The sequence below is a fragment of the Falco punctatus genome (genome assembly GCF_963210335.1).
Source record: "Falco punctatus genome assembly, chromosome: 9".
Classification (NCBI taxonomy): Eukaryota; Metazoa; Chordata; class Aves; order Falconiformes; family Falconidae; genus Falco; species Falco punctatus.
In genome coordinates this window covers 54,444,030-54,469,904 of record NC_137589.1, presented here as the reverse complement: position 1 = coordinate 54,469,904, position 25,875 = coordinate 54,444,030, and the positions used below count along the sequence as shown (strand labels likewise).

The window sequence follows — 25,875 nt, the reverse complement described above, 5'->3', positions numbered from 1 at the left end:
TGGTCTTTAACCCCTTCCTTGCTGGGGGTTAAAGCACAGCAAAGCAAGGCACAGCCCCTGTGTAACCACTGTGGTTTGGAGCCTGTGCCCATCCTTGCTTGCTCCCCAGCACAGGGGATAAATCCCTGGGTGCCCCTACCATGTGCTGGCACAAGGCACCTCTGAACAAAACCCCCTGTGCAAACACAGCCTCCTTGTTTAGACCATTAGGGCATCTCCTCTGGCTTCCTGAAAATAATTAGTCAGCCTCATTAGGAGAGCAAACAAATGAAGATGGGCTGGCAGGGAGGCCTCACAGTGCTCGTTTCTGGAAGACTTGGCAGGGCGGAACAGCAAATGTGATCCGACCACATGTGAAAAGCCTAACGCAGCCTGTGAGCCCCCCTGCTTGCCCAGCCAGCCGTGGAGGGGGCTGCCAAGGGGCACCTCTGTTACGGCTTGTGGGGCACAAATACGAGACATTAATACCTAGCTTCCTCAGCAGCCATTGCATGCCAAAAGTGACCTGACGGCTCCCAGCCCTCTGCATCAAGGGGACAGTTGCAGGCAGGCACGGCTGCAAGTGTCTTTGCTGCAGAAAAAGAAGAAAGGATGTGGGCACTGTGGGGGGATATGACCTGGCAGAAGAAAAGCTGTGTCTGGGCAAACGGAGGTGGAAGGAGCAGTGTTACAGGGACAAATGGTCCCTGGCATGCCTGGAGCTGAGACCTGAGAGCTCATAACAGCATGTGGGCAAGGGGCCTCACGGACTGCTTGCCAGCACACCTCAGTGCATCCCCATTTGCAGCCATGCTGGCATAGCCCAGGTACCGCTCACTGCTGCTGCCACTGCAGCCCCGTACTTGGGGCACAAGGCACTGGCCAGCCGCACTCCCCAGCCCAGATCCCGGCCCTGCTGAGCGCCAGGGCAGGTTTGGGGGAAGCTTTGAGGGCTACAGCAGGCTGCAAGCCTGACCCATGCTGCCCTGCAAGCCTGCCTGCCTTCCCCCTGCAGCACATCACAGACCATGGGTGCTTCGTTACTGTCGTTAAGCTTTTATTTCCACTGTCACAAAGTTCCTGGGTTTTGTTTTGACTTCTTTTGTTTTTAAACTGTTGCATTTGCTTGGTTTGCTCTTGCATTCATCTCAAGACAAGGCAGCAGGGCATGCAAACTGAGACACTGGCACGGACACAGAAACAGGGTTCATCTTTACAAACAAGGCTCTTTGCTGGAGCTGCTGTTTCTCAGCTGGGGTCTTGGCTGCCCCCCAGGAAGGGGTCCCGGGGGACACAGCACTCAACCTGGGCTGGCAGCTGCAGGAGCAGAAAGGAAGGGAAGGACGGCTTTCCTGCAGCACCACTGGAACAGTCAGAGCTGGTATGTGTAACTGTGACCCCAAAACTGCACTGCAAGGAGACACCCCAAGCTGGGCACCGAGACCAGGGCCATCGGCTCCCTCCTTTGCCCCCAGCCCTCACTCCAGCCCTGCCAGCCACCACTCCGGCCAGACCCTTCCCCTCCAATGCCCCCATGAAGGAGGGGTGGCTGATGCCCTCCCAAAATGCCTCAGATCTCCCCCTTTACCTCAGGGCTGTCGATGCTGGGACAGCAAGCTGGCTGTGGGTCACCCACCCACTCCATCCAACCAAATCCCCTGACCCTAAATATAGGGCAAGAGGGACACTGCCAGCAATTTCGGCTGTCCCCATGCCACACTTGGCCCTGCTTCACAGCCAGCCCTGCTCCCAGCAGGGTTCGGCCCCAGAACTGGAGACACTCCCACCCCCTGGGTTAGCACAGCCCCATGGCAGCCTTTTGCTTGCATCCCTGCATGCTCGGGGGGTAGCAGTGGCTCTGGGACCGGGGTCCCACAGCCTCAGGCCCTCCCATCCAGCTGGGATGCAGTGTCTCAATAGCATGGGAAGTGTGCACTGACAGGCACCCAGTTCTGTTAGGCCAGCTGACATGCAGCCGGTACCAGGCACAAACAGGATCTGGGGTCCCCCATAAGCAAACACCCCCTGCCGTGAATGCAGTGAGGAGTACTCCCAGGGGCCACCCGGTCTCATTACAAAATGCAGCAATTAAAGGGCTGCTCTGGAGGAAAAACCTACTTAGCTTCTCTCTCTCAGGTTCTGGTTCGTGGCATGATGAGAGGGTGAGGGGCATCTGCCCCCAGAGCTTTCTCCCATGTCCTTGCTCTCCAGGGAAAAGAGCTCAGCCCAGCCCCAGAGCTCAAGAAAAGATGGTTACAAAACAGCAACAGTCAGCACACAAACAGAAAAATCAAAAGGAAGTATAGACACAGCATTTTAATGGGGCAACACTGGTGTGGACAAACTGGAGGGGTGGCGGGGGGGTGGGGGGTGGCGGGGGGGCGGTGCAGACACGCTGCAATTGCTGGGGCCAGAGCCTCGCCTTTGCCTGGCTGTGCTTCAGGTCCCCCTCCCATTGCCAGCGCTGCAGCCAGCTTTATTTCAGCCAGGCATCAGGAACCCCAAGCATAAACGGAAACAAACCAGGTCTTGTCAGCTGTCTGCTTTTAATAAGGAGCAGATGTAAAAAGAAGACCAAAATGAATTACTCACTGATGTAAATTCTGACACAGCAGTTCATGCACCACTCCCAGTGTTCTGCACGTGCCTGACGTTCAGCAGGTCCTGCCAAACCCTCGTGGTCACAGCTGCGAGCCATATCCAGCACTCATGCTCCCCTGGGCACAGGCATCGAATCACTTTCTGGAGAGGGGATGGGTCACCCAGGCCATTTTACTGATGGGGAAACTGAGGCACGAGGTGGTTAAGGCCAACATTTCCAAGCATGAGATGCTTCAAGCCTTATTTTCAGCGGTACAGAGAATCTGCAGATTCTGGTGATATTCAGGGGTTGGAGGCCCTCGGTGCTCCCCAAAGGCAAGCTATAAGCATCCAAGCCAGGGTCCCAAATCCACAGCCAAGGGGAAGTACTGGGGCCAAAATGATCTGCTCAGGGACACTCAGCATGCCAAGACCAGGGCAGGACAAACCCCATGCTGGGACCCACCATGGGTCTGGAGCCAGGACCTAGGACAGGAGCCAGCCCCAATCCTGCAGAAGGGGCCACTGCCCAGGAAAACTCATCATTGCCACCAAACCAACAGCCAGCACTGAGCTTTTGAACACAGACAAAAACCTTTTTGCCTTTTTTTTTTCTGATGTGCAAATATTTAATAAGGGGTAAGGGAGAATGAGGCATTGGGCTCCATTCCCTGTGCTCACCAGCGGCAGCGGCAGCAGGATGTTGCTGGCAGCAAGGGCAGCACTAGCCCAGTGGACACTGAATTTTGGTATTTCTGGGGTCTGAAGCTCTCCTAAGCCAATGCTGGTCCCTCACCCCATCCACGACAAGGGGCTGCGCACACACTGCCCTTGCAGGGCTGCCTCCCCGGTGAGACATCAGCGAGCACTGATGGGGCTCAAAGCACGACAAGTCCTCCAGAAATTAAAAGCCTTTCAGGGGAAAGTGTCAGAGCAAATGAGGTTTGTCTTTTCCTGGGAATTATGTCAAATGTCACAGCATCCATCATTTATCAGTGGAGGCAATTATAGCAGTCACATTCATTGGGAACATCAATTGGCACTGGGAAGGGACTGATCTGGCAGATGAGAGTTAGAGAAGTTGGAGGCACTGCAAAGATCTACCCAAGAAAGTTGTGTTTTGGCCACAAAGGCCATCAAGAAAAAGGAGTTTGCAAAGAAGGGAGCAAGGTGACACCACTCAGGAGCCCCCCACAATAAAACACAGACACCCTTGGGGGCAAGGAACCACAGAAGAGGCAGAAATATTGCATGTGAATGTCAGGTTAGTCTCCTTGGGGATGGGGAAGGGTGGTTATTTTATGGGCATCAGAAAGTACCACCAACACATGGCCCCAAAACAGGGGAGCAGGGCTTGCACAGCAAAGGACAAGCACTGCTTGGCTGCAGACTCTGTCCCTGCCACACCAGGAGGATTCAGACCCTGTTGGGGCACCGTCTATGTCTCCTGCACTGTGGGACATCTGTGAGAACATCCTCCATGTCCAGATGTCACCTCCCACCACCATGGGGACAGTCCCCTGCCTGGGCTCCAGCCACAGGAGCTGCAGACAGTGGGGCAGAAAGATGCCACTACCACCACCCAGATCGGTGGTGGATGGGTGAGCCCCTGGGGGGGGTGGGAGAGCCACATTGGTGCTGCTGGGCCGGGAACAAACCATGATGGAACAGGAGGGGTTTGTACCCTGGCTGGCTTCAAGGGTCCCACAGACATCCTGCACTTTGGTCCTGAGGAGATGCAAATCTCTCCCTCCCCAGGACAGAGGCCAAGGCAGATGGGAACGGAGCTGCAGCAGCATCCATGTAATGCTCATCCTTCGGTGGAGATGCCAACAGCGTCCTGCGGTGCTGCGGTGCAGCTGAGCCCTACTTGGGCACATCCTGGAGTGGCAGTTGGTGATGGAGAGGCCACAAAGGCAGCTCTTGCGGCTGGGTGGCTGTTTCCAAGCGCCACACTCGGGTGTCTCCAGGCGTGTTTCCCCAGCCCTACACCTCCCCCAGGGCAGGCACAAGTGGCTCTGTTTTGGGGCCATGCCCTTCGTTTACAGCAAAACCTCCCACGTCCTAAACAAGGAAGAAGGGGATAAGGAGACACTCCTAGTTGCATGTCTCCCAGGCTGGGACCCCCGAGGCAGGAGCTGCCACATTGCCCCAGCCGCGATGGTGGGCACGGAGCAAGCCATCCCCATGAGCATCCCTTCTGCTCCCCAAGCCCCACCGGCACATGGGCTAATTCACAGCCACCAACCTAGGGTGCAAACAGACCTTCCCACCATTTGCAAAACAGAAAATAATCAAGGAATCCCCTTGAAAGCAAAACCCAACTCTCAGCTCCACTAATACTTTTTCATGCAGTGAGAAAATTAAAAAAAAAAAAAAAAAAAAGAGGAAATAGCAATATCCTGGTGTCCAGCAGTTTCCTTGCCCTGCCCAACTGAGGGATGATCTGGGCTCAGTCTGCTTGGAGCCTGAGCTGAGTGAGCCCTTGCTGAGCTTGCAAAGAGAAGGGTGAACAGAAAAATGCAGGGAACATGGGAACGGGAGGAGGAAAAGAAGCTACAGCATCCCCTTAAAACAGCAGCCAGCCCACAGAGCTCAGGATATGGGGGGTGAGAGGAGAGGGAGGAAGGCAGATTTTTGGCTTCATTGTTATTGCAGGCTCCCAGTGCCCCGCAATGGCGTATGAGCATGTAAACCTTAAAGATCATCACCTAGGTGGTCAGACACACACATGAAAGACTAAACACAGCAACAACATTTACAACAAATAAATAAGGATATCAATCGTCGAGACAGGCATATTAAAAAAAGCCTCACTACTGTCTCACCACAAAAAAGAAATATATATATATATATATAACCATATATATATATCTCTCCCTAGTGAGCCGGGCTGGACTGCCAGCAGCATCACAGGTGACGCCAGGATTGTGTTTCCAATTGCTGTCAGTGCCCCGGCTCCCCAGCTGCCCCACGCAGGCAGCACCCCGGGGTGCACGGCCCCCCGGTACCTTTGGGTTCCATCTCCAGCTGGCCAGTTCTTAGGAGAGGACCACGCTGGTGCTGGCGCATCTGCAGTCCCATCCGAAAATGTAGGAAAGAGGGAGCATAGGAGGTGAGGAGGCCAGGGGGGCTCTGCCTTCAGTGATGCTCAATCTGTTCCCCCAACCCTGAAGTCTTGGGCATTTGCTGCTGCTCAGACTGGGGTCTGCTGTGGAGTATTTCTTCGAAAAAGCAGAAGTCGGCAAATGGCAGCGGCTGGTTCAGAGTGCAGAGAGGGGGAGTGAGCTCACATTTCAAGGGCATCCTTTGTTTGCGGAACAGAAAGGAAGGCCAAGAGGGACAGGTAAGCTTCACGCAGCAGTGGTCACATGGCACAGAGAGTGTCTTCCCCCAGGCATCTGCAGGAGCGGGTTGGGAGAAGTAAAATCAGGTGAGAAGGATGGGCAGAAAGCCCTGCAGCCATCTCGCGCAGCACTGGGGCAGCTGGAAGGGGCAAAGCTGGAAAGACAAAACAGATTCTGAACAGCACAAAACTCCAGCAGGGTTAAAAAAAAAAACCATCCCCCATGGTTGGACACTGCTTGGACTGCAATGACATCTCTGCATGGCAAGGGTGCTCAGCACCCCTGGGATGCTGCAAACTACAGTGTCCCTGCCAACACCATGCCAAACCCTGGCAACTCCAGAGCGTAACATAGTAAGATATAATATAAATAAAACTTTGAATATAATCTCTTTCTGGGGCATTCCCGTGCTCCCAGCAAGCCAGCTCCCTCCCTGCCTCCTCTGCAGCCACACCTGCAGGTGAGAGCAAGAGTTGTGCCTCAGGCAAACGCCTGGCAGCTGGGAGGCTTGTACTGCATCCTTGGGAGCTGCAGTCTGAGGGTGCACTGCGGGATGCGGGGCACTGGGAGAAACCCATCGGTATGGGAGCAGCATCCCCCTGCAGCTGGATTTGAGGGGGAAGCCCATGGTTTGATGCTTCAGCAGAGGAGAAACAGCCACCTGCCCCCAGGGAAGGTGGGAATGGGGAACGGCATCAGGTGTGTGGGAGACAGGCATCCCCAGACCCCCCCCTCACACTGTGCTTACCACCGCTTGGCCCCAGGACTATACAAGTCCGTCATAGAGGGAGAGCGCCTGCACGATGGAGGGGTCAGCCTTGGAGCCTTCCTGAAACTCCTGCAGTGTCAGCTTCCCATCTGCGTTCTGCAAAACACCCCTGTTGCACTGCGGCTTCACCCCCAGGAGGGAGAAGTCACTGAGCACCCTGACACCAAGCACCCCAGGGCGCTGGCAGCACCCATGCCATCCTGTATAGATGCCCGCGTGCACCCCCACAGCCTCGGTTTCCCTGTCAAGCCATTCACACTGGCAGCCAGGGAGGAGTGCCGTGGAGAGTGCAATGCCACCTCAGGGACCTGAAATGGATACAGGGACTCCGGAGGGAGGCAGGGCTCTGCAGCAAGCCCAGCAGCAGTTGATACCTTCTCTTGGCAGGGGAAGGAGGCGCTTGCAAGAGCCAAGATGTGCCAGGGGGGCCCACAACCGCCTCCCAAATCCCTTGGGCCCCAAGGGAAAAATCACTCGAGCATCCTCACCTTGTCCATCATGGCAAAAATCCGATCCACCCTCTTCTCTGGTGTGTTCTCCTCCTCGGGAAGCTCCACTGTGTTTCCCTGCAGCAGCAGGATGGGACCTGGTCATGCACCCATCTGTGCCCTGCCTAGATGGTGTCCCTCGGTGAGGACACCCTCAACATCCCCAACATCAGGACAGGCACAAAGGGCTGGCACTGGCATCATAGCCATCCTCAGCGGCCAGACCCGACCCTGACCCAGCTGCAATGGCCACAGCCCCCCCACTGAAAAGCCTATGGGGGGAATCAGGGTGTTTCAGCATCCTCCCCACAGCCCCCCTGCCCACAGAGCTCCATCTCCAGCCCAGCAGGGACCCCCAGAGGCTGCTCAGCCCCACCCCCCCTGCTGCTTACCACCATCTGATAAATCGCATCCACAATGTCCAGCATCTCGTTCCTAGTGATGTACCCATCGTTGTCCAAGTCGTACAGCTTAAATGCCCCTGCAAGCCAGAGCAACACCAAGGTGCTGAGGTCTGCGGCCCCCTCCCCACAGGACACACGTCCCAGCACCCCTGGGCCACCCCCCGCACCCTCGCAGGGCTGAGCCCACCAGCATCCCGCAGGGAGCACTTACACCTCAGCTTCTCATCCAGTGTCCCCCGGGAGGTGACCGACAGCGCCTGGATGAACTCCGAAAACTCGATCCTCCCATCCTGGTGAGGAAAGGAGGGGGTGAGGGTGCCGCTGCCGCCCCCACCCTGCAAAGCCCCCCCTGCCCATGTGTGCCGTCTCAGGGGGCACATCCAAAAAGGCAATGAGGAGGGAGGAGTGATGCGCATTTATCTCCAGCATTGTGATCCAGCCACTGGTGCCAAGCCCGTCAGCAAACATCCTGATGGGAGTGACTGCGGAGCGCGGGGTGCACCGCGTGTAGGGCTTTTGTCAGCGGCACTGAAACATCGCGCTTCTCCTCTCTCGCTTGCCACTTCATTGCCTTTTCCCATGCGACTGTCATCGACCAGAAAGGGCACAGGGGCTCACCCGCTACTGCTGCACCACTCTAATTTCACGCCCCAGGAAGTGCTGGAATATTTTGCTCCTCTGGTGCTGCACAGCCGTGTACTGAACCTGTCCCACCATCACCACAGGCCCAGCCCGGACACCCCGGAACATAACCCCCAGCTCACAGACTTACTTTGTTCTCGTCGAAGACATTGAAAACAAAGGTGGCAAATTTGGTTGGGTCACCGAAAGGGAAGAACTGCTTATAGATCTTCTGAAAGCCAGCAGCATCGAGCTGCCCGCTGGGGCAGTCCTTGATAAAGCCCTTGTACCTGTGAAGGAAGGGCCAAGGATGGGCACCAGGTGGGTCTCCCTGCTGAATGCAGTCCCCCCAAGCCCTGGGACGCTGGGACAGGGCTCTCCCTGGTGCTGCAGTGGGCTGGAGCCAGGAAGGTCCCAGGATGCCCCCTGGATTGCTCCCATCACCTACCCACAACCTCCCAGCCCTGCAGCATGAGGTCCCTGCGGGCACCGCAGCAAGGGTGGCAGCAGGGAGAGCCCGGAGAAGCAGTGAGTGGCACCGGTGACACCAAGCAGTGCCCACCATACTGCTCCAATCCTGTCATGAGCCCACTAGTGCCAACCAAGCCACAGCCAGACTCCTGGACCCGGGAGGGAACAGGGACCTGTTGCCTAGCCAGAGGCACCCAAGAGGGTCTTTTAAACCTCCTTTAAAATAAAAAGGCCCCTGCCCAGAGTCACCTCCCACCAGCACGGCCGCGCTGCAGGCAGAGGTGTCGTGGCAAGTGATGCCTCGCTCAGCCCTGAAGCCATCACAGGGCCAGCAACAGAGTTTATATACATATATAGAGATATAAACATATCCCAGAAATTCAGACGCACACGGCTCCAAGCAAGAAGCTGCAAACAGAAAGCTTCACCCGAGGGCCAGAGCTTCCCTTCCCCTCCACTGCTGCAGCCTGGCCCCGCTACGTCAGGTGCATCTGGCTGGCTCTCCGGCATGGAGGCAGGCAGGAAAACTCCCCTCAAGTGGCTGCACCATCGCAGGGGAGGGACTCATGACAGACAGCAACCTCACAGGCAATTTGCAACCCGCCACTTGGCACGCACATGCTGCAGCCATGCCCTGCTAAAAACCAACAGCACAGAGGCCTGAAGCACCCCAGGCAGGTGAGGCTCCGTGACAGCATTTTTCACACAACTCCAACTGAAAGCTGCTCAGACGAGCTGGGGGGCACAGCAGGGTTACTGTGTCTTCGGGGTGGCACAGCCCAGGGTGTCCCCCAAAACCCATCTGCGGTTAAACACCCCCAAAAGCCCTTGGTTCCAGCTCTGAGCTGGACCAGGATACCGAGTGCCACCCTGGAGGGTGCAGGGGAAGGGGCTCGCTGGCTCTGGGGGTGCAGTGACCACACAGTGTGCGTGAACATTGTGCAATGCATTGCCCAGATCTGCCGGGCACCCACTGCAGCAGGCCAAGGGCTGGAGGAGGAGGGGAAGAGGGTGGCAAGGTGGGAAAATGGCCAGTGACATCTTTTTCATGCTGCTGCAGCTATGACTCATCAGGGTAGGGGAAGGATGAGAGAAAGAGACAAAGAAAGCAAACCTTGACTGGTGGGATAGGAAGATGAAAGGGACGCAGTGGCTTTTTTAGGGTCATGTTTAGTGAGGTGGAAGGGATGAGGCAAGAGCGTGCTGCCAACAAGGCACCATGGCCCCAGCCCCTGCCAGCCTCTACCGGCCCCACTGCAAAAGGGGGACACACTGGGACAGCACCGGCCTCCTGCAGCCAGGGCCATGGCCATCAGCTGAAAAATCCTCACATCCCTCCTACCCTTGGCCACCCACACAGGCAGGGAAGCGACGAGAGGGAGCACGTACCATCCCACATGGATGGCTAAGGGCAGCCAGAGCCAAGCCCACTGTGCACGAAGCGTGCAAGAAAACACCCTCTATTTTCTGGTATCCCCCCTAGAAGCTAACATCTACATCCCAAAACAGGTGCACCCTCCTGCACCTCCTTGCTCCGCATGGCTGGTGGGGTTGCTGAGCACCGCCGGCTTTGGCCCCCTTGCCCGCCAGCCCCGTGCCCCGGCAGCTCGCTGCCACGCCACCAAAATGGACACTCACCACTGCTGCACCTCCTTCTCCGTAACTGCAAGAGAAAACAGGAGAAAAGAGAAAAAGAAAAGAGAAAGGAATTTAGTGCTTTCCCAGTAACGGCTGCTGTTCTGCACTTCAGCTATGTGACATCCCAGGGCTCGCCCCCCTGCGCACTGCCAGGTGTCACCCACATTAGGGTTAGGTTTCAAGGCCCAGCCTGGAGCAGCCCAGGTGGCTGACGGGGGCAGGGCTGCGGGTGCTTGGGTCCCTCTGGCCCCAAAACCAGGGAGCCCACCAAGACGTTTTGCTCCCTGCTAGGGCGGTGCAGTACCATTGCTGTCGAGATGCTACAGACCATGCAGGGGCTGGGTTGGTTCATGCCTGGGGAGGATTCAGCACTGCCCTCCCAGAGCCAAAACTTCCCTGGAAACATCTGCCAAAACAGCTGCCTGGAGGCGGCTTGGGGAAGGCACTTGCTTAGTCCCAACATCCATACACTGAACATGGGCATGGGCACAGGCACAGCCCTGGGGTTGCCATCCCCCCAGGTACCAGCTGCCTCTGAACTCAGCAGAGAAGCGCCATCAAACCCATCCCAGGGTCCTGGGAAGTTTTACCGGGCTCCAAAGAAATCCCAAAAACGTGACAAGCTAGAAAATGAGTGTTGCCAAGCCTGAGTGTCCCCAGCCTGGGGACAGCTGCTGAGATTGCAAATGTCCTCAGCAGAGGAAAGGCTCTGATGGAATGTGGGACACTGGGGAGCCTGATGGGGTGGGGGGCTGGCACCCATCCCGCTGCAGGAACGGTGCCTGACCAGCACGCCAGCAGGGAGCTCGCTGCCAGCAGGCAGGCATGGGGGGAATGGCTTCATTAGTCATTTCCTTTGCATCATGCATCGAAATAACAATAAAAAAGCAACAGCTCTGAAATGCCGTGAGATATGAGGAGGAGTGGAGATGTGTCAACGTGCAAACAGCTGATAAAAATAGAGACCAAAGACACACCAACAAATACCAATTACCTTGGATGGCAAAAAAACCAAAAGAAAGCAATTTTCCATCAGAAAGATGTACAACATGCCTGGCAGAAGGTGCAGATCACAGAAGGTGAGGGCTGGCAGGCAGCAGCTGTGGGGCAGCCGGGAGGGCACAGGCCAGCCGCCGGCCGGGTGCTGGCTCCTGCATCCCTGTGGCCAGGAATTGCTGCACCCGAGGCTGTCCACGTGCACATGGGCGCTTCCCTCTATCCAAGCTTAGGGACCGCTGGGGGGACAGAGCCTGCAAACTCCCCCAGAAAGGGCTCGGCACAGGGAAGCCTCACACCTCACCTACCCAGGGAGCTGGCAAAGTGCTGCGGCAGCTGTGCCAGGAGCACAGGGACCAGCCATGCTGGGAGGGCAACAGCACCCACTGTACCACCATGGGGAGTCTGGATGGCAGCACCCCGGGAGAGAGGAGGCAGGTGTGGAGATGCTCTGCACCTGGGCTGAAGGACACTAAGGGCTTCAGCTGTGCCACAGGAAGGATTTGGGGGGTTGTTTTGGCAGGGCTGTCTGGCAGAAGAGCAGACAGGGAGGACAGAGGTGTCCTGGCAGGAGGGAACCAGGAAGGACACTGCATCCAGCAGCTGAGCTGAGGCAGGCACAAACAACGGTCAAACAACAGTCACGCCAGTCCTGAAGGATTCCCCACCCCCCGAAAAAAAAGGGTTTCACGTAAGCATCCTTCCAAAAGAGAGATGCTGAGTGATGTCTCCAACAGAAACAGGCTTCCCTGCACACATTGCCCCCAAGCATCCAGACACCAGCCACAAGCCGCGCCCTGAGGATGCCCGGGGGATGCCCCATCCACCAGCTCTGCAGCCCCAGTCACCCTCAGATGCCGAAGAAGGTGGGTGGGAGGAGGAGGGATAGTAGCAGGACTTCGGCCAGCCCTTGGGACAGGCGAAAGGGGCAACAGCAGCGGCCTGGGGCTGCAGTCAGGGCTCGGCTCAGCCCCTCCAGGCAAATCACCTTCTACTCGCTCTCTTGTTTGGCTGTGTTTCCCGCAACGTGCTATTTCAGGCCCAGGAGCTGCCTTTCAACTTCACCAGGAAACAATTAAGGAATCTGTGCTTTTTTTAGTACAGGAGAGATGCCAGTAATGACACGCTCGGGCTGGGGTGGGAGGGGAGGGATGGAGCTGTCTCCCCTCGTGCCCACAGGAGGGATGCGTGATGCTACCAGGAGAGTTTTTTCCAACAGAGGGGCACATTCAGGTGCCAGCCTGAAAACCGGCACTGGGCTCCTGAGGTGGGATTTGTTAATATGCATCCCTGGAAACGGGGCCAAGCAAAGCCCCATCCCCCCACCAGCACATTGGCACCGGTGCCCTTCCTCCTGCCCCAGGCATGAGGCAGGCACAAAGCTGTGGGGTTTGCCCTGGGGTGGGAATGGGGCCCAATCTTCCAGCCCTCAGAAAACCACCCATGTCCTGGGTGCATCCCTCCACTGCCACCAAATCTTCCCTCTCCCCGGGGCAGAGTGTTCCAGCTGCAGGGAATCACCACGGCCCCAAGCCCAGCATGGTTGCAGCCAGGCAAGCCGGGGCTGAGTGGGCACCTGCCTCCCCGTATCTGCAGTTGTGGATCCAAGACAGATGATGACTTAACACCTGCCACTTCCCAGCTGCTATGACCTTGCTGGGTGTTGACACTCCCAAGCAGCAGTGATTAGGGATGCTAACGACCATCGTGTGTCATCTGTGTCTGTGTCCTGTCCCTGTCCGTTCCCGTCCCCCGAAGCAGGGACCCACAGCCATGGAAGCCTTGGGGACATGCCACTCTCCCAGCTGACTGAGCCACCTGTCCTGGGGCTGGGGACAGGGCACGAATGCAGGGGCCAGGCTGTCCCTCTGCTCTCCCCAATCCATCCTCTGCAGCTTCCCAGCCCGCAGAGCCCAGCCAAGCTCACAGAAAATACCTGTGCAGTGGCAGCTGCTGCATTTCCCTCCTCTGGCATCGATTATGGTGCGATGCTGAGTCAACGCAAATCAATTTGCAGCGACATAAACCTCAGCCAGGTTTGACCCAAAGTGCACAAGAACACAGGGGTGACCCACAGCAGCTCTGTTGCGATATCCCACCCGAGCAGGGCCAGCTCTCCCACTGCGCCCCTGCTGAGCCAGGGCTGTGACTGGGCTCAGCTGCCATGCCACACTCCCCAGGGACCGCCGTTCCTACAGCCACTATGGGGACAGATATAAATGGCACACGTAGCAGCTTGTTAGTGGATGCAGTATGCCCCAGGATCCTTGGGGATGAAAGGTGCTAAAGAAAGGCAGGGTATTAGCATTCGCTATGAACTGCAGCACTGTAAGAGGCATCACTAAGCTGGGAGCCCGGGCTACGTGCTGCAGACACCCTCTTGTATGTACACCACCGCATGGCAACTTATGCCAGCAGCATCTTTGTTTCCACTGCTCTTAACAAAGTGCAGGGAAACGCCAACGGCAGGGCTTGCGCCACAGGCAGGAGCAGGCAGCGGGGCAGTCACCCCGGAGCAGCGCGGGAGCTGCCTGCACGGCCAAGCTTCAGTCGTGGGCCCTTGCTGCCCCGTCGCAGTGCTGGTTGGTCCATCTCCATTCCAGTCTCAGCTCGGAGGAGGGTTGCGGCCACACATCTCACACAGCACAGAGGGGCAGAGACTGCAGACAGGGCTGCACTGCAAGCAGCCCCCAGCCCCCTCCTGCCAGCAACCTGTACCCAAAAAACCCCAAACCTCTACCCCCACCCTTCCATCAATCCCCAATGGCACAGGCAAGGATTGACAGCTCCATCACCACCCGTCCTTTGTGTGCCCCCTCTCCTCCCACCATCCAGCTGCCACTGCAGCAAGAAACAGATCTGGTTAAGCAGTGCTCGAGCCCATCAATTTGCGTTTGCCAGGCACTGAGGAGGAGGGACCAGGCACTGCAAACGCCCCCCCACTGCCCTGCCCGTGGGGGGAAGCTTGCTGCTCGCTGGACCGTGGCAGGGCACGGCGACAGTAAGGAGTGTCCGAGGGGCGGCTGGACTGGGGACTTCTGGCCATGGTGGGATGCAAGACATGACATGCTGCTCCAGCTGCACAGAGCTTCCTTGGTGCTGCCATACCATCCCACAACCATCCCCTGCCCTGTCTGAGCAAGGGCAGGGGTTCAGCCACAGCGGCAGGGCTGGATCCTCAGCAGGGACACACACACTCAGCCTGGCCCCACGTGCCGCGGCCGTGGCACAGGCGTGTCCTCGAGCGAGCCTGGGCTCCCCAAGGCTCAGCAAGCACCGTCCCCGCGCAGCGGCCAGCAGGGAGCCTCCACTGAGCCCCACACGTACCCCCGCACTCCAGCAGCACCTTGACCCCACAGGGCCGTGGGCACTGCCACTTCATCAGGGAAGCTGGGGTGAATTATTTCCAGGCACAAAGTGGCTCCCCCGCCACTGCCGGGTGGGCGTGCCAGCTCTGCCAGGCCGAGGGCCCTGTTGCCAACCCATGGGCCGTTGGTCCGGCATCACTCTCGGAGGCATTTCTTTCCCCCAGGGACTTGCTGCAGCTCCTTCCAGGGGTCCCTGCAGGCCCCTGCACGTCCCGGTCTGGGGGAAGCTGGCACACGACCCTGTACTCCAGCTCCTGCCTGGGTCTGAGGCTGCCTGAACCTGCTGTGGGTGCTCAGTGCAGTGCCCAGATGAGGACAAACTGGGCACCCGTACATGTGCAGAGCGGGTGCTCCCACGTGAGCAAAAAGAGTGCTCAGGTGTGCATTAATGGGGCACTTATGCACGCGCTAACCGGGCACCCATGTCTGAGCTAGATGGGCATTCATGTAAAAATAAATTGGGTGATCATGCATGGGCTAATTGGGCACTCATGCATAAAATATTTGGATGCTTCTAGGTGAACTAATCAGGTGCTCATGCATGAACTACCTGGGCGCTCCGGCACGAATGAAAGGGGCACTTGTGCATGAACCAGCTGGGTGCTCATGCATAAATGTTCTGGACACTCACGAATTTATCAGACACTCATGCGTGGACTAACAGAGCACTCACGCATAAATTCAGTGGGCACTCCTGGGTGAATTGGGCACTCATGTAAATTACTGTAATTAGCAGGTAACACACTTGTGCATGTACTAATTGGGCACTCAGGTGTGAATGGCTCAGGTGCTCACGCACAAATTAAGTAGACAATCAGGCACCAGCCGATTGCAGTGGCACTTGCACCGATTAATTGGGCACCCATGCATCAACTAACAGGACACTCATGCACGGACCAGTGTGCAGTACAGCACAAATTAATTGGGTACCCATGCATAAAGGAACCGGGTGCCCATGTAAATTAATTGTGTGCTCGTGTGTGTATTAATTGGATATTCATGCGTGAACTTACTGGATGCTGATGCAGAAGTGACTGGGGTGCTCATGCATGAGCTAACCAGTCCCTCATGCATCAAATACCACAATGCTCCAGGGTGAACCCCCCACACACCCTGCAATTAATGCCTAACACACCACCCCTCACCACTGCAAAACACATCCTTAAGAACTGTCTGAACGTAGAGCTGTTAGAAAGTCTACCTTCAACATCATCACAACGTTAACATGTCCTCCTGCCCTCTGTCAGGGCTGTCCCAGCTCTGGGGCTACCAGACTGCCCCGGGGCTGAGGTCTGCTCCTGCTGCCAGCCCACACAGGGCTAGCTTTGGGGAAGCAGTGCTAAAACAGGACCCCAGCAAAACCTGGCTGCAGCATGGAGGTCACCCCCCATGGAAACAACCGTGGCAAGAACCCGCCTGATGACATTTTCTTTTGCTCCCGGAGATGACCAGCAGCAGCTTGCCTGAACCACCGTGTCTCCATCTCCACATACCATCTCTCCAGCCCCACGTACCCCAGCCGTGTCGCCCATGTGCTGGGGGTGTTCCCATGCAGGTACTCACCTGTGTAACATCCCATTGCAAAGGGATGTCGGAGCAGCCTCAGCGCGCAGGCACCAACACAGCCAGAGCTGCCTACCTGTCTGCGCAGGACATCCCCAGCCCAGCTCACCCATCTCCCCATGCACTTGCCCAGTTTGGCTTCTCTCCCCATCAAACACAGATGTCACCAGCATCACAGCAGGTCCGGAAGCCTCCGAGATGTTCAAAGCACAAGCCCGACAGTGTTACTGGTGTCATTTGTTACTACTGAGATACAAAGCAATATGCAGAGAGAGCTGCATGTGTGTTTGGCACTCTTCTCGATGGCGGTTGCTCATCTGCCTTGCTCCCAGACTGGATAAACAGGTCTATGAGCAGCTCTGTTCTCATCTCCCGCAGGGCTGGTACCAACAGGAAAGCCAATATGCAGTTAAAATCCTTTTTAGACTTTATTAAATATTTAAGGGCCCAACATTAGGCTTTGGAAATTGGGTTCAGGGAAAAAGCAGCAGTTGCTCATTGCAGCGAAGGCAGTAGAGGAAGGGCAAAGGACAGTGCCATCATTTGGAAATTAATGAATCAGACAAACACAGCTGCAGCAGGAGCTGGTGGCTGTGGTAGGTCTATCCCAGGCTGGATTTAATCCCAGCTTCTCCACAAGCCGACGCAGCCAGGAGCAGGGATGGAGCCATGGCTGGGCAGGGGGCAGCCGTGTCCTGCCCTCTGCTCAATTGCCGCCTTGGCTATGGGGATTTCGGCATGGCCTCGTGCTCCAAGGTGCTGTCCCCAACCTGCGGAGCAACTCCTGCCCCCAGCAGAGGAGAGAACTCCTCTCTGGAGTGAGCGCAGGCAGGGGAAGGGAAGTCTCTCCAACTTGGCCATCAAACCCAGGAGCCAAGGGGAGCTGAGGAGGACTCTGCAGGGCAAAGCCTCGCTGGCAGTGGGGCCACCACCTCCGTCCCCCTCCCCGTCTTGCCTGCAGGGACCATGCTGCGCCCAGGGGCGTAGAAGTGAAGGGTGCTGGAGGTGCAGAACACCTGCTCCTCTGTGGGGGGTAACAGAGACACGCAGTGCATCTCCACAGGGTCCAGCCATCAGTCAGGAGACACTGGAGAAGCACAGGTGGACAAAGCACAGGCAGCCCTCCTTCCTTGTAGAGACCAAAAACATGCCTTGAAGGGAGAACAACGTGCAGGAGGTACAAGAAGCTAGCCCTGTGCCAGCACCACTGGGCTTGGGAACACACAGCAGTGGTGGTGATGGGAGCACTGCACCCCAGGATGAGGGCAGGGATGCAGGGCACAGACCCTGGCTCCCTTTCCCATCCAGCTCCCTAGAAGACCTAGAGGACAAGGAGGGGTGGGTGGAACAAAGTGACCCCACAAATGCCACCCCAATAACTGAGTGCATCTGTGGGCTCCTACCTGAAGCAGCCACTTCCTTTGATGCCTTCAGAGCTTCTTGTTTCACAACCTTAATAACAGTGGCAGCAGCAAAGGTCAGGAGAGTGGTTAAGCGGATCTATTAACATGTCAGGGGATAAATGAAATGTAATTCTTCTGATGTGAGAGCAGCAGTACAGTGGTGCAAGCACGGCCGGCAGGAACGGCTGCTCTGCTCTGCTGCAGAGGGAGCCAAGAGGGCCCCTCGGCCACCTCTTCCCCTTCCCACCCAGGCACTGCAAGCACCTCCCAGGGACTGCAGGGACACCCCAAAACTTACTTCGCTTGCACGTACCTGCGGAGCCCCAGGTCCACATGTACATGGGATGCCTATTCATAAGATCCACTAGGAGCAGGCTGGGGTCTCCTTGGGGAAGGGGCTGGAGATACCTCCAGAGTGCCACAGCCCTCCGGAGGCAGCACATGAGGTCCCCACCAAGCTCACAGTGAACCTGCACTGCAGCTGCCATCTTCTTCACAGCTCTGGATTACACACGGCTGCAGTAAAAACAGGTACTGAACAACAGCCAGGCACTGGGCATCCCTCCGGCGTGTCGTGCCCATTGCTCTCCTTTGGAGTTCCCTGGCTGGCACAGGATGGCAGGCCTGCTCTGCTCCCCTGTCCCCAGCACACCTCCAGGGTGCTTGGGCAGGTGCTCTCCTCCTCCCCCTAGAACTTCCCTTTTGGGCTCCTGCAAGCGCTGTGATGCGCTGAGAGCACTCGAAGCAGGCAGGCATGCCCGCCAGCTCAACCAGCCAGCAGCAGCCCAGCCTCAGCTTTACACCCTGGGCGCATGCCCACCTCGGCATCCCAGCGCCCTTCTCCCAGGAGCAGGCTGCATGGGCTAAGATTCTGCCACCTGCTCTGCCCACGGCTGTGCAGGCAGCCCCAAAGCAGGTGCTTACAGGGCCACGTGCAGCCAAGGGGTACAGGACCGACGCTGCAGGGGTGACCGCAGGCAGCCACCAGACACCGGCAAGGAGCTGCCTTTCAGCCTGGCTTCAGGGCTCCACGCTTTAAGCATTTCACTCGGCATTTGCCACCAAGGGATAACAGGTGCGTAACCACCTGGCCAGTTTGCCCTGCTTTCTGCCAGATGAGCAACAGGAGGTATTTCAACACGAACCAACCTGGCAGAGAAACCCAGCACCCAGGGCCAAACGTTTCAGAGGCTAAAAATAAAGCGACAGTGGGAAGCTACTGAGGTCCCTCCTCTGCTCCGTCTGCCCCTCTGCTCCTGCCCACCACCCTGGATGGTGCATTCCCCCAGCACCGGGGCAGCATGATGGAGCAAAGCCCCAAGCCAGTTCCCCCAGCAAGGAAAAGAGCCATTTTCCTGGCTGAAAATGGCTGCAGTCGGAGAATTACCTTTCCCACAGAATTCAGTCCACCACGACGTACCCCTGTAACCATAAATCAATATGTTTGTAGTTTGCTCTTAAACTAATGCCCACTAATTCAACGCATTACTGTCCAGCAACAGAGCCAATTTTGCGGCTTATTGTAAAAGAGCAGAAAATGATGATGCCAGAGCGAGTTTAAATTCCACAAAATAGATCACAGTGGGTGGGACGTGGTTCTTGGGAAAAGAGCGTTCTTCCTCTCCTTGCGCCCACTCTGCAGCCCAGGCCTCCCAGCGCCGTGGGCGTCATTTTGGCACCCTTGCTGCAGTTCCTATGCCTTCACCAGAGCCTGGCTGCAGTCTCCAGAGCACAGGGACTGTCATTGTGACCCCATGCCTGGTCCCAGCAGTGATGCTGCTGCATCTACATGGCTCCGAATGCACTGGATTGCACGGCTACTGCAGCCAGTGTTAAAAAAAATACAGTTACTAGTACTGGACACAGGCAATAGCTACAAAAAGCAAACCCTGAAACCCAGCCCCCCTCAAAATGACTAAGTAGAACAGCTAAAATGTGCTCTTATGAAAAAACTCATGGTATTTTTAAGCACGTTTCGTGATTTTAAGGGTTGCCAGTGCAGTGGCTGGCCTGGCCTGGGAGCACCGCTGCAAGTAGGAATACTCAGCACTGCATTTCTCTCCCAGTTTCTCTGCCAGGAATCCACATCAAGCCATTCACACCCACCACACATGTTCTGCACCCACAAATGCACACGTGCACTTTACACAACTTCAGGCAGGCTGCAGGGAGCAGCAGCGCCTCAGGACCTTCATAAACATCCAGCTTAGCAGAACCCCCTGACTGCAGCCCTGCAAAGCTCTTTAAGCACAATCCATGAGCTGCAAGCACCCAGCCCAAGTTAAGTCCAGGCTTAAATCCCCACCAAAGAGGGGCTGGCAGGCAGGATCCAGGGAGGACAGTGGTTCCTTCGAGTCTTGGGCGTTACCGCCTCCTGAGACAAAACACACACTCGGCCAAAACTGTGTCTCTGAGCTGCCTCAACAAGGCATCAGGAAGATTAATAAATTAATGATTATAAAGCACTTCAAGAGCATTCGGATGAAAGGCTCTATGGAAGTACAAAGAATTACATAATTTATTATTCATTATTATTATTATTACTCAGCATTGCCTTCTCCCACACGCTCCTATATGGCACCAGCCTGGCCCATGAGGAAGGTTAAATCCTAGCCCCACAGCTGGGCTCTCCCCACCAGCATCACTCCAGTGCCTGGCAGGCAGGCGAGATTGGCACTGCCGGGTATTCCTGGGCACTCCGATGCCCAGAGATGCTGAAAGGCACACAGCGATGGGTCACCAGAACAACAGGACTTGGGCAGCTGGCACTTCGAAGAAGCCCTCGGATCTCCTGTGCCTTGAGGTGTCCAAGTGCCACCAAAATCTGGCCCCTAGAGCCATAAGTTGGGAGCGGAGTGGGGAGGGAAGCCAAGATACAAGGTTTCCAGGCTCCTGCCCTCCCGTGTCTGGTTCCCAGCAGGGCCCGGGACAACCTGCTCTGAATACCCATAGTAAAATAATTCTTGCATCTCATGGAGGTCACTGGCGGCAACCCAGCAGCATCCTCGGCATGATCACCATGCCTGTGACTACTCTGGTACATGAGCAGGCCCATGCTCCTCTCCCAACTGCTCCCACCACCTGGCTTTGCCCCAAGACTGCTGCTACTGATGCACGGCCAGAGAAATGCCCCAAATCAGAGATGGAGAGAACAGAGGGGTCAGTGGCTGGGGCATGCAGTAAGACACCAGGCACTGGAAGAGCACTGAAGGGACATGGCAAAGGCTGCGGATCCTCTGTGTCCCATGGATGAGAAAGATCTACAGAAGAGCTGCGTGGGGCAGGGAGAGCGGGTGATGTCTCCTCATGCCTCTGACACTGCAGAACCAAGAAGGGGCTTCGGTTATTTGCTTCGTTTCATGTGGAAATGGCACAAACATAAAACGATGCAATGGAAGGAAACCCCACTGTGGGAGAAACCCTTCACGTACCACAGGCAGCTACCGGCTCCTGGAGACATCTGCCCAGATGTGCTGTAACAGCAGCAGAAACAGCACCATGCACAAGGCAGGGCCAGCGCACACTCAGTAACACAGCAGCCAGCATGCAGGAAGGGCACCACGTGCTAGGGATGCTCTTAGAAGGATGGTCACTGCTAGTCCCCCAGAAAGGTGCCAAAATACCACAGTGCTGTGAAGTAAAGCCCTTCCCAGGCAGACCTTGAGAAATTCTTGAGCATGCCATGGATTTATGGGTACGACTTATCCCCTGCTCACACTGGTCTGCCAGCAGTGGCACAGGGGTCTGGATCAGTCCCTTCCACTGTACTCAGCGCAACCCTGCACTCCTACCTGCACCTCCTCTGCCTAGATTCCCCAAAATGCAGAAGGAAATCAATAGCTTTCCAATCTCCCAGGGTCTGAAGATAAATCATCTGAAGATAAATCAGCTCTCAGACATGCCTGGGAGGGCCCTGTGAAGTGCTTTGCCAGACAAGGGAACGCGTGCTTGCCTTGACAGCTGCAGAAACACTCAGCAAAAGTAATTAATCCCAGAGACGAGAGGTGGAACAAGCAGAGCTCAACAAACAAGAGCCTGGTATTAGCAACAGCTCTCCCTGGCGAGCATTGCCCTGCTGGCTGCATGCTGCTGGGGCATGTCAGGATGCTGCTGGGGCTCCAGCCATGCAAAGGGCCACATGCTGCCCTATGGCACGGCTGCCCAGGCACTGTTGCTTCACCTGCACAGGTACGTGGATGAGTGGGCTGCACTTTGAAAAAGAGGCAGCGAGAGGCCTGGAGTGGGCAGGCTAGGAGCTCGTTGAGGGAGCTATCAGAGGACCAGAGTCCATTTTGGAGGCGCTGTGGTAGGAAGGGAAGGGTGCCCAAGAAAGAGGCGCAGAAAGTTGGGAATAAAGTGATTCAAAGGGCAATGACCCTCTGCTGGCCTTATCCAGCAAAAGCCATCCCTGTGCCCACAGGTCATGGTTTCACCAGCGCAGTGTTTATTTGGCATCAGCTACTGGTAAGACACAGGGCATCAACTGCCCATGTGTCTCACTGTAAGCTTCACCGGGGTCAGCACCTTCCTCATGCAGAGAAGCCACCCCAGGAGTGCAGAAAGCCCAGCACACTGGAGATCACCAGCAGAAGAGGCTGTACCGGGGCCAGCTCTTCCCCTCCCTCTCCATCGCAGATGGGATCATCACAGTGGCTGCAATGGAGTGGGCGACTGCAGCACGGCAATAACCATACCTGGCCCAGCGCGGCTGCACCCACCATGTGTCACAACTGCAGTAAGGACACCAAAATCCAGGGCTCAACCCCAGCTGGGGTCAGTGCCCAGCCGGCACTGCCATGTTCTCACTGCTTCTTCTCCCCAAGCCACTTCGAGGAAGCCCAGCCAGGGTACTACAACCTCTCCTACCACCACTCACGGTTTAGCTGTTGCAGACATGCCCCCCACAACTGCCCTTCTTCCGCCTGCTCCTGGTTGTGCTGCGCCGAGAGCGCAACCTTACATGCAGGGTTGTGCAATGCACCAGCATTGCCTCTTCTCCATATGGGAGAACTTGCTGCATCCTACCTAATCTATTGCCTTTTTGGGTAAGCACTGCTGTGGGACTGCAGCAACGACAGCGGGGAGAGCTCGCAGGTCTGCTGCATGGTAGGGGAGCATCTCCAACCTGCAAGCGGAGAGGGAAACTTGAAACATGGAAGCCTTTGTTTCCTTTGTGCAACCTTCAGGGAAAACAAAACCCTGATTTTGCTAAAACTGGATGGGCTCAGGCACCAGCCACATTAATAAAATTACAGTAGAGGTTCAGATGGGAAAACCACTCACTTAGAAAATCAGGTTATTAAACTGATACCGAGATACTCGTAGAAAAATACTGAACTCTCTGGCATCGGGCTCCTGTCTCCACTTCAGAGCATAATAACAAAGAGAAATCCTCCACCTAACGCATCCAAACTCTGGAAGCCAACCAGGCAGTTTGGGTCGCCGTTGAGGGAGCAGCCGCCTGGCCCCGGGGAAGTGGGGAGGGGAGGACGAGACACCACGGCCGTCCCCCGGCACCGGCCTGGCAGCACAGCCCCGGCGCCAAGGAAGGATGCTCCGCGCTGGGGCAGGGGGATCAGCAAAGGAAGGTGCATCGCACCGGGTGGGCGCAGGATGCGGCCCTTGTCCCGCGGTTACCGGAGGCTTAGGAGCAGGCCACGGAGAATCGTTTTCACAAGAGAGCAGAGCGTTTCCCTGGCTCCCTACCGTTGCCTCTGCGGCCTCGCGGGGTAGCTTGTTTTTTGTCCTCCCGGGCTCGTCTCCGAATTCTCGCAACAAAGCCCGGCCGAGCCCGCGCCTGCCCCGGGGAGCGGCACCGGGGGGAGCCCAGCCCGCCGCTGCCCCGGCAGGGCCGAGCAGGGGCAGGAGGCCGGGGCCGGCATCGCGCCTCCGTGCCGGTGGGGAAGCCCCGCGCCCCCCCGAGCGCCCCCGCCGCCCGCCCCGGCCCCCGCGCCCCGCCGGGCCCGCTCACTCACAGTACGTTTTCCTGGTCAGCTCCTCCACGACTTCAGGCTTCAACTTGCTGTTGGATTTCCCCATGGTGGCCGGCAGCGCGCGCAGCGCCGGCTCGCCCAGCTCCCGGCCTCACTGCGGGGGCATCGAGGGACGGGGGGGGGGGGGGGGCCGCGGCGCCTCGCTGGCAGCGCCCGGCCGGGCTACATGCCGCGGCGAGGCCGGGGCGGGGGCGGCTTCGCGGCCGGGGCCGGGGCGAGGAGGGGGCGGCTTTGCGGCCGGGGCCGGGCCGCGGAGCCGAGCGGCGCTACAGGGCCGCCCGCGCGTGACCCTGGTTACCGCACCCTCCCCCCTCCGCTGCCAGGCGCGGAGCGGCCGCGGCCGCGCTTCGGGGCGGGGGGGCGCTGCGGAGGGGCGGCGCGCTCCGCCCCGCCTGCGGGCCCGGCCTGGGCGGGGAGGGGAGGGGGGCTGGCGCGGCCCCGCCGCCCCCAATCGCGAGGGCCCCGGCAGGGAGGGGGGGTCGGCCGGCCTCGCCCGGCCCCCGCCACGGAGACGCGCCCACCACCCCCTCCCGGAGCTGCCCTGCAGGGATCCACGGGGAAAGCCCGGAGCAAAATGCGGGAGGCGACAACGCTCAGCTGGGGTCCCGCCGAGGCCGCCCCTCGGTGGAGGTCGGGGAGGGCTGACGGGCGGTGGGAGGACGGGGCGAGGGGAGCTCGCAGCCGGCAGCAGGGCTGCGCGTAGGGCCTGAGGGGCGGGGATGACCTTGGTGGGACACCAACACCTCCAGCTCCCGGCTGCCCCCGCCAAGGGCAGGCCTGTGCCGCGCACGGCAGGACCCTCAGGAATCCCACCAGCCTTTCTCCACTCTGCAACGTGCATCTAGAGACCAAGCTCAATCCCTTCAAAAACCCACGGATTCAACCTACAGCAGGTTTGCGGCACAGCCAGGAAATCATGCAAGTGCTAAAATCGGCGGCACTTGGCTCTTTTCCACCTCAACACCGTGCAGGGCTTTATGCCTCTATAAAAGCTCTCTAGATCTGTGTGCACACATTCATTAGCTGTACTGATGTGCATGATAGTTTTCCTCCTGCTTATGTTGCAACAGAGGCCGGCTGGAGCTGCCCAGGCATGCCTGGACTTCCGTGGCAGCAGCCAACCAGGGAAAAAAACTGGGCTTGCATACAGTGAAACAGGCTGCAAAGCACCCAACACAAGCACGCACACTGGCTACTTGCGAAGCAAAAGGGCACAGCTGATACAATGCTGTTCTCTGCACCTTGTTGGGTTTTTTTTGTTTGTTTGTTTTTTACCAGCAAAGGGTTGCCTGACTTACTTCTCTAGGGATATGTTCCCCAGGCTGATGTTTCTAAAACGCATATTCCTCCACTACCCAGCCTTCCAGAAACGAGCTCATTAAGGCAGAATAGTATAAAACCACCATCATTGTGTCCCAGCTCAGGCACCCAGCAGCAGCACACCCTGGGGGACCACCAGGAGCAACAGCACTGAGAGATGGGGGATTTGCAGCGCAGAGCTGCAAGGCTCGAGGCTCGTGTCTACCCTCCAGCATCTCTTCTAGCCACTACCAATGTTTGCACTACTTTTAGGGACAAAGGCCCTTCTGTGACTCTGGCATAGGTCTCAGCAGATTTCAGTTCAGTCCACAAATCTGCTGCAAAATGCCCCATGCAGCCCCTTCCTTTGCTGCCCATCAGCAAAATACCAATTTTTGCAGTATTTCCCTTCATCTGCAGTCACTGGGCTGCAACCATGTTGCAGCAGGGGTGTCCTGCTGTGTGCAGAGCACAACCTGTCCTGCACCCAGCTGAGGAGATCAGGCCAGTTCCAAACCCTCCCCCTGCAGCACAGCCGCTTTAACATAAGCTCTGCTGATGCAAAACCGATGGTAAAGGCATTTAATTTTATTTAAAACTCTACCCTGCCTCCACCGCAGGGAATGCTGAAGAGAGAGCTCAGATCACCCAGATGAGAGGAGAAAAATAATCAGAAACTGTGCAAGCCAGTCACTTTCTCTTCCTAATTATTAGCTTTAATCCTATTATTGCTTAAATAACACCAACAGTGGCGTTTTCTGAGATGCAGTGACATTTCTGCAGCCCAAGGAACACAGCCCCAGTCTGGAAAGACTCTTGGGACCAGCAAAATTGACATCTGAACAGTGACTGGGGTACAAAACAATCCTGTCCAGCTGAACGCAGTCAGTGTACCAGGGAAGGAGCTTGGCTGGTTGCTCAGCGAGGAAAATCCAGTGCTGGGCCAGCCCCTGCCC

At 57.1% G+C, this 25,875-nt stretch overlaps 1 protein-coding gene across 3 annotated transcripts; it reads right to left on the bottom strand.

Annotated features, from left to right (window-relative positions):
- Positions 1–1,019: 1,019 nt before the first annotated feature.
- Positions 1,020–25,875, bottom strand: NCS1 (neuronal calcium sensor 1). 3 transcript variants are annotated; one of them, XM_080402693.1, is made up of 8 exons: positions 23,603–25,872; positions 10,298–10,322; positions 8,340–8,478; positions 7,779–7,857; positions 7,556–7,644; positions 7,164–7,241; positions 6,655–6,771; positions 1,020–6,060 (listed from the first exon to the last, which is right to left on the bottom strand). In XM_080402693.1, the coding sequence occupies exons 1-7, from the start codon at positions 23,664–23,666 to the stop codon at positions 6,673–6,675; spliced, it is 573 nt and encodes a 190-aa protein (XP_080258819.1). In that variant the 5' UTR covers positions 23,667–25,872; the 3' UTR covers positions 1,020–6,060; positions 6,655–6,672. The 3 variants fall into 3 exon arrangements, with proteins under 3 accessions (XP_080258819.1, XP_080258820.1, XP_080258821.1); XM_080402694.1 differs by having other exon boundaries at positions 1,020–5,960; XM_080402695.1 differs by lacking the exon at positions 6,655–6,771 and having other exon boundaries at positions 1,020–5,960; positions 23,603–25,875.

Bases quoted from the DNA above. Each gene is read 5' to 3' on its own strand.
- NCS1 (XM_080402693.1), bottom strand. From the start codon at position 23,666: ATGGGGAAATCCAACAGCAAGTTGAAGCCTGAAGTCGTGGAGGAGCTG. The intron at 8,479-10,297 runs GTGAGTGTCCAT...CTTCCTTCACAG, and splicing joins GAGAAGGAGGTGCAGCAGTG to GTACAAGGGCTTTATCAAGG. The intron at 7,242-7,555 runs GTAAGCAGCAGG...CTGCTGCTGCAG, and splicing joins ATGCGATTTATCAGATGGTG to GGAAACACAGTGGAGCTTCC.